General features: G+C 42.9%; 1 protein-coding gene across 1 annotated transcript; it reads right to left on the bottom strand.

Moving 5' to 3' along the window:
- Positions 1-3,778: 3,778 nt before the first annotated feature.
- Positions 3,779-7,304, bottom strand: LOC311297867 (serine/threonine-protein kinase pim-3-like; the record flags this gene model as incomplete). Its single annotated transcript, XM_084420344.1, has 6 exons — positions 3,779-3,790; positions 5,009-5,235; positions 6,198-6,374; positions 6,569-6,947; positions 7,038-7,088; positions 7,242-7,304. 6 exons carry the CDS (start codon positions 7,302-7,304, stop codon positions 3,779-3,781), a joined length of 909 nt encoding a protein of 302 aa, XP_084276470.1.
- Between the last annotated feature and the right edge of the window lie 895 nt (positions 7,305-8,199).

Genomic DNA, 8,199 nt, shown 5'->3' with positions numbered 1-8,199 from the left:
AGGTCTGAATGAAGACAGGTGGCATGTTAAAGTTTTGACTGCAGTGACTTTTTCAGCCAATTCGGTATGGCACATTACTTTTCTTTGTTACCATGCAAAACAGTTAACTTTAACTATGCTCAATTTTATGCAATTTAAATAATTTTCACTTAACTTTTGTGGCTATAATCAAATGCAGGATCCATGATCGTTTATGGCAGGGAGGAGGTGGAGGTTGAGGAACAAAATACCATTACCAATACCATTATCATTCACCAATGAAAATATTTCCTGAGCTGAACTTTTTCATTTTGTATAAAAGCCAATTCCCACCGCACCGCCATCAACAGATGCAGACAGTCAGGCAGCAACAGGCACAGCAGTGTGTTACCCCTGTCGGAGTCTGTTATCATCTGCCGAAACCTTATTTTCACAGATTGAACATGCTGAACTGGAATATGAATGTCTGAGGAGTGGCGTGCCGTAATCTGGTGATTGTCGGCATAGGTCTGCATCTGTCGGTGCAGTGTGAATTGGTCTTAAAACTCATCTTGGACACGTTATAAAGCTCTTATGCTGAGAGTATTCTGTGTTTTCTTTTGTTTGCTGGTCCCCCTCTATCTGAAAATCCTGGAGAGGACGAAGCCTATAGTCTCATAACATGAACAGCAGACCAGGTGGAAGGCACAGAACATTATGAGGTACAGCTCACATGTTCACCTCCACCAATTCCAGCTGATTCCTCATATAAACCAACATCAGAATACTGTGCATTGCTTTTCGGCTGTTTTTAATTGGACTATTTAATTAATTTCTGGTGACTGATATTATTACCCACAGCTGTTTGCATACCTAGTCATTCTATTATAACTACACAAATTCAACAAATAATATGTCCAAAAAAAGCAAGTACCCAGGATGGCAGAAGATTTAGCTGCATTAATGACTAGTATCCACAAGGAGGTGCTACAAACTATGAAATAAGCACATCATCAGCATCTCAAAGAAACAGAATAATGGCAGAATTAAATTTGATGTGAAATGTGAGTCAGTAAAACTGACTCTCAAACTCTTATTAGTCTGATAACGTGTAAGCCAAAACTATCTGCCATAACATGTAAGAGTTAAACAAGTTGCAGTTAAAACTATGTTCTTTTCTCTTTATGCCCAAACACAGTCAGCATATTAGCCATCAGTAAGATGATCAGATCAGTTTGGTCTGTTCCAGTCTCACTGGCCTGGCTTTAGGCCTCTAGTCTGGTCATGGAGTTGCTAGTGTCATTGTGTTACATTCAGTGATCACGGGCTGATGTTTTTAGGGTGTTCTCTAAGATCGAAAACAGTGTAAAAGAAACCAATGAAGAGATTATGATTGGAATAATTTACAGGAAATGACATGATCTCACATTATTGTTTCTCTCAAACAGAGCTTTTTGACCGAAATGGTTGATTTGAATATTATGGGTAAAAACTGTCATGTTGTTACGCAACTGCTCAGAGACAAGACGTTGAGATCCAAATGCAGCTTTATTAGGGTTAATCCAGACACGTAATCCAAGAAACAGGCAATGGTCGAAACACAGGTAAGCAGTCCAAACGAACAAACAAACAAACCAGGAAACACAGGCAGGGGTCAAAGGCAGGAGAATAATCCGAGGAACAGGCAGGGGAAACGGGAAACGGGAAACACTCAGGAGTGCAGTGTAACAACATACAAAACTTTGCAGAGAGTGAATGAGTGAACAGGGTACAAACAGGCTAGGGAGACTAACAGGGTGACGAGACACAGGTGAATGCAATCAGTGAAGATTAGTCCAGGCAGTGAATTATGGGAAATGTAGTGCGTGGCTGATCGTGACACATGTAGGACAGTGTTATGAATTTATACTGCTTTTGTCTGTTTTAAAAAACAGTGTTGAGTCTAAAGCTCCAGTCTAGTGTTTTCTAAAGTGTCTTTCTCTGTCCTTCTAGATGGCCCTTCTGTCATTCAGTAGCAGCCGTTGACATCGGTAATGACAGGTAAGTGATGCTCTACACTGTTAGATGTTTTCCTCACTGATGATTTATACACAGATGGACAAGTTTCCTCTTCTAAATTCTTTGACAACCTATTCATTTTTTGGTTGTCAAGTCAAAAAATGTGATGCATGTTGATATAATGTTCAAAACTGTGTGTTGAATCCAGTGTTTGTGATTCAAAGTCAGACCACTCTTTAAACTCACCTTCACTCACAGAGCAAACAGAATAATATCTTGCCTTTTGTCTCGCTGTATAACCATATATGAAAATTATAATTTTTTATTATAATAAATGATTCAATATTATAATTGTTTTTTTTTCTTTTTCTGTATTTATGTGATTGTGTCTGAGTTTAGATGTGATTTATTTCATATTTATCACACATATCGAGCATTTAAAGGACAAGTTCGGTATTTTACACTTAAAGCCCTGTTTTCAGATCGTTTTCTGATGAAATATAACGGTTAAGATTGAAATTTGGACACATGCTGCTGGCCCGAGAATTTTCGGTTTCTGTGGTAGCACCCCTCAAATTATTACACAAATTGTACCCTGCTAAAGCTTTTTTGAAAAGGTTTAAGTCAGATATAGACACAAGTTGTTCTTTCTGTGGCGCCCCTGATGAAACTGCTCCTCATATCTTCTGGGATTGTCCTCATACAACTATTTTGGGACGAATTTTCTCATTTTATTAACTGCAATGTGCTTCCGGGTTTCTCTTTGTTTGTTGTTCTCGGGTTTGTTAAGGATGTCATGTTTTGCTTCTTTAATATACATAAAGCTAAAACTAACGAATACTTTATTATTAATCTATTATTGCTCCTTGCAAATGAGCTATAAATTGCTATATGAAACCTGTATGTATAGGCCCATGTATATATGTATAAATTATGGATTTTATTATAATTTAATTGTATATAAGTATATACAAAATAAGGTGGTTAGAGGACCTGCCCCTCCTGAAGAATACAGAATTGTTTCCATATAAAGATAAAAGTGTTTGGAAAATGCTGAGGTGCAATAGGTGATTGTATACAAAAAAAATTGTGTTATGCTAGTTGAAAGTCTCCTCACGTCCTGATAGCAATCACAATGTTAAGCGGTCTAACACACATACCATTTCTCAAAATCAGGTACGCCAATATTGTTTATATAAAATATTATTTATTTTATTACAATAAAATTTATATAAAATGTATATACTATAATAGTTAATGAACAATAACAGCCATTATTCAAGAATACAAAGATGGTGTTCTCTGGAGATCCTTCGGAGAGGGCCGTGGCAGAAGCAGCTTTCACAGGAACTTCTGGGGCGGCTAAGAGAGGAATCCTGACGTTGCTCTTCACGTCTTATTCTGTGACCTGAAACAAACAAACAAAAGAGGTTACAGTCATAGATTACAATTAGAAGAAAACATTTTTAAAATCTTTAAAATGAAAAGTGAATATAATCTTCAAAATCATTTGCAGCTGATCTTAGGCTCATTACCTTAAACCATTCATGTCGAAGGATTTTCCTCAAATAAATCCGTTGTCTTGGGCTTTCAGCGGCGGATGGGGTAGTCAGCGGCGGATGGGGCTCTTTATATAAAATTTATATAAAATGTATATACAATAATAGTTAATGAACAATAACAGCCATTATTCAAGAATACAAAGATGGAATACAAAGATGGTGTTCTCTGGAGATCCTTCGGAGAGGGCCTTGGCAGAAGCAGCTTTCACAGGAACTTCTCGGGCGGCTAAGAGAGGAATCCTGACGTTGCTCTTCACGTCTTATTCTGTGACCTGAAACAAACAAACAAAAAAGGTTACAGTCATAGATTACAATTAGAAGAAAACATTTTTAAAATCTATAAAATGAAAAGTGAATATAATTTTCAAAATCATTTGCAGCTGATCTTAGGCTCATTACCTTAAACCATTCATGTCGAAGGATTTTCCTCAAATAAATCCGTTGTCTTGGGCTTTCCTTCAGGAGGGATCGAATCAGGAGGCAGCATTCTGTGCAGAACGATAGAAGCGAGTCAGATTATTACTTTCAACTTTACACCTGCTGTCTTTGTATTAAGTATCAGGGGGAGGGATGGGGGGCCAGGTCCATGGAGGGAAACGGGGACAGGGAGTGACAGTTCATCTGGCGGCCAGGGCGAAGACGACAGTCCATCGGGCGGCCAGGTTGAAGCATACTTTCCCTCGAGTGGCCAGGGCGGAGCAGGTCGTGCAGGCGGCCAGTGGAACAGACACCACCGGCTCAGGAACTGGAACAGACACCACCGGCTCAGGAACTGGAACCGACACCACCGGCTCAGGAACTGGAACCAACACCACCGGCTCAGGAACAGGAACAGACACCACCGGCTCAGGAACAGGAACAGACACCATCGGCTCAGGAACAGACACCACCCGCTCAGGAACAGACACCACCGGCTCAGGAACAGACACCACCGGCTCAGGAACAGACACCACCCGCTCAGGAACAGACACCACCGGCTCAGGAACAGACACCATCGGCTCAGGAACAGACACCATCGGCTCAGCGGCGGTCATCTTCTCCGAAGACACAGGCTCGGCAGGCGTGACATGAACAGTCTCGGCGGCGGCCATCTTGTCCGAAGACACAGGCTCGGCAGACGTGACGTGAACAGGCTCGGCAGACGTGACGTGAACAGGCTCGGCGGCGGCCATCTTGTCCGAAGACACAGGCTCGGCAGGCGTGACGTGAACAGGCTCGGCGGCGGCCATCTTGTCCGAAGACACAGGCTCGGCAGGCGTGACATGAACAGGCTCGGCGGCGGCCATCTTGTCCGAAGACACAGGCTCGGCAGGCGTGACATGAACAGTCTCGGCGGCGGCCATCTTGTCCGAAGACACAGGCTCGGCAGGCGTGACGTGAACAGGCTCGGCGGCGGCCATCTTGTCCGAAGACACAGGCTCGGCAGGCGTGACGTGAACAGGCTCGGCGGCGGCCATCTTGTCCGAAGACACAGGCTCGGCAGACGTGACCGGTCGCTGGGGTGGCGCCGGCAGGGCGAGCCGCTTGGGCGGGGCCGGCAGAGCAGGAAGCCTGGGCGGTGCGGGCAGAGCAGGAAGCCTGGGCGGTGCGTCAGTGACGGCAGTCACCTCCGGGATGGTCTCCGTGTTAGGAGCCACCGGACAATCAGCTAAAGAGGCCCTTTTCCTCCGTCTCCGGACCACCGGAGTCGAGACCACCGAACCCTGGACCACCGGAACTGGGACCACCGGACTCGGGACCACCGGAACTGGGCATCTTCCTTCTCCTCCTCCGTGTTCGAGAGCGAGTGGATGCTGCTGTCTCCCCGGAATCTACCGGGAACGCGGCACTCTGCTCAGTGAGACGATCCCACCAAGTGAAACATTCAAATAAGGTCATCTGAGGCTCCGCCTCTGGTTCTTTGGGGAGACTGGAGGTCTTGTCCCTCCTCCGCTGTTTCTGATGGCTATGTGCAGGCTCTGGGCTGGACAGAAACCACGGCGAACAAAGCTCTGGGCTGGGCGGAGTCAGCGGCGGATGGGGCTCTTTATATAAAATTTATATAAAATGTATATACAATAATAGTTAATGAACAATAACAGCCATTATTCAAGAATACAAAGATGGTGTTCTCTGGAGATCCTTCGGAGAGGGCCTTGGCAGAAGCAGCTTTCACAGGAACTTCTGGGGCGGCTAAGAGAGGAATCCTGACGTTGCTCTTCACGTCTTATTCTGTGACCTGAAACAAACAAACAAAAAAGGTTACAGTCATAGATTACAATTAGAAGAAAACATTTTTAAAATCTTTAAAATGAAAAGTGAATATAATCTTCAAAACCATTTGCAGCTGATCTTAGGCTCATTACCTTAAACCATTCATGTCGAAGGATTTTCCTCAAATAAATCCGTTGTCTTGGGCTTTCCTTCAGGAGGGATCGAATCAGGAGGCAGCATTCTGTGCAGAACGATAGAAGCGAGTCAGATTATTACCTTCAACTTTACACCTGCTGTCTTTGTATTAAGCTGTAAGATTCGACTATTCTATAAAGTACGGTCAGAAAATCAGAAGAAATGCTTGTATTATCCAATATCTATCTTCTATACAGCCACTTGGCTCAGGTGTTACTTTTTCGTACTTTCTTTGTTTTGTATGATTTAAATTACAGTTGGTCTTCTTTGTTGTGATGAATGCCATCTTACCGTTTGACAAGCCAGGATCAGACCAGATGTCTATGTCAATCATTTGCCTGTCTATTGGTTCTGGAAAGCGTCCACACACCAACAGGAATAAGAGCACTCCCAGAGACCACACGGTAGCTGGTTTCCCGTGGTACTTGCCCTCTGCGCAGTTCTCAGGTGGGCGGTAGGATAGAGTGCCTGCAGAAAAAAGATTTGTCTGATGAGTAAGAACCATAGCATGAAATACCATAGCATGTGGTAAAAACATCTGGTGTTTTTAATTTAAAAAAATGCTGCCTCAAATGTGAGATATGGTTTAATATGATTCCAATTGAACTAGTCACTAGAACTTAAGTCCCAAACTACAGGTTTGATCATACAGTAATTCATACCACAGAAACTTTCATAGCCAGATTCCTGCAGGAGATCCCCGCACCCGAAGTCGATCAGTTTGACCTCAAGCGTTTCTGTGTTGACCAGCAGGTTCTCCAGCTTAACATCCCGGTGGAACACTCCACGGCGACAGCACATATGAGCAGCCAGTGTTGCCTGCGCCATGATAGACCGCGCTGTGTCCTCATCTAGGATGCCGTCGTGACGATTCAAAAAATGCCACAGATCTTCACAGGGTGAGGGACGCTCCAAGACCATGATATATTGGTCAGGCTGGTCCTGCCAGTCCAGCAACTCAATGATCTCTGAGACTTTGGGGCCCCTATTAGCCAGGATTAATAGGCCGACCTCTAATGGTAAGGGTGCGGGATGTCCAGGCTGGAAGAAAGATCATTATTATATGAAGGTGTTGTCATTATGTTTACATATTATAATTTGAAAACAACATAGTGAGTGTAGGCTACTTACAATGTTGATGTATGTCAGGTTCTGCGGCTTTGTGGCAATTTTCACTGCCACCTGATCAAGCAAAAAAAAAAAAAAAAAAACCTTGTTACATTTCTAACATGTCAAATGCAGTAAATAGTGGGAATATATACACAAAAAGACTTGAAATGGATGTAGTGAGACAAAATAATTTGCTGGCTATATATTGTAAGAAAATGACGATACCTCAAGGCCATCCTCCAAGCGTTTCCCTTCATAAACAGAGCCGAATGATCCCTCACCAAGCATTCTGCCCATCTCATACCGGCTCAGAATGTTGTCTGCAAAAAGATGATTCAATTTAGTTGCATGGACAGCAGTGAGTTTAATGTTTGAGGTCATGGCCGTAAACTCACCCTCAGTTGTCTCGTCCGCTCTGTTGTTGTGACCTGGTGCTGGACCGACTGGACTGTGATGGACTGGAGCTGGAGGGGTTCGAACCTGATGATCTTCAAGACCACCGGATAGAGCAAGGAATATCAAACAAAAGCATGTTTAAATGCAATCAAAAAATATTAAACACTGCATAGTCATATTATGGTGATTCTTCAGTTACTACATGAATTCTTAAAATAAAACAAAACGTTCTGTTTAAATATTTAAGACATGTCCTGGAAAAAATCATAACTTTGATCAAACTTTGGGATTTTGATATAGGTGTGAATTTGTAACATATGGTAATTAATGGCACTTCATCCAAGGGAACAGAAAAATTCCCTTAATTAATTCAGTTCCCATGAATGGCACGTTTGCATTAATGGATACTCATATCTAGCTGAAAATTATGTAGACTATATGATGTACAGAGCACTAATAAACAGAGCATTTACACATTGTCAACTGGTCATTGGATTTACCCTCAGCGTGTCTCTCACTAATGGTTGCAGTGGTCTGATCCTCCACTTTCTGACCCTGACCTGAGCCACTGCTGTGAAGAGAGAGATGCTCTCCAGAACTCCAGTGAAGAGTGATCAGATCTACAGGCCTACTCTTCTTCCTCTGTCTCTCCTGACTATCACTTTCCTCACTACTAACAGGCTGATGATATACATAGAGCACATAGAAGAGATTTGACCCTGATTTCTTTCCATATCACAATAAACAAAGAACATTTAAAACAAATGCACAAAAAGGTGTCAAAACC

This window comes from Rutilus rutilus (genome assembly GCF_951802725.1).
Source record: "Rutilus rutilus genome assembly, chromosome: 10".
NCBI classification, from domain to species: domain Eukaryota; kingdom Metazoa; phylum Chordata; class Actinopteri; order Cypriniformes; family Leuciscidae; genus Rutilus; species Rutilus rutilus.
Note: the sequence above shows the minus strand (reverse complement) of the source record. Positions and strands in the feature narration are given on the sequence as shown.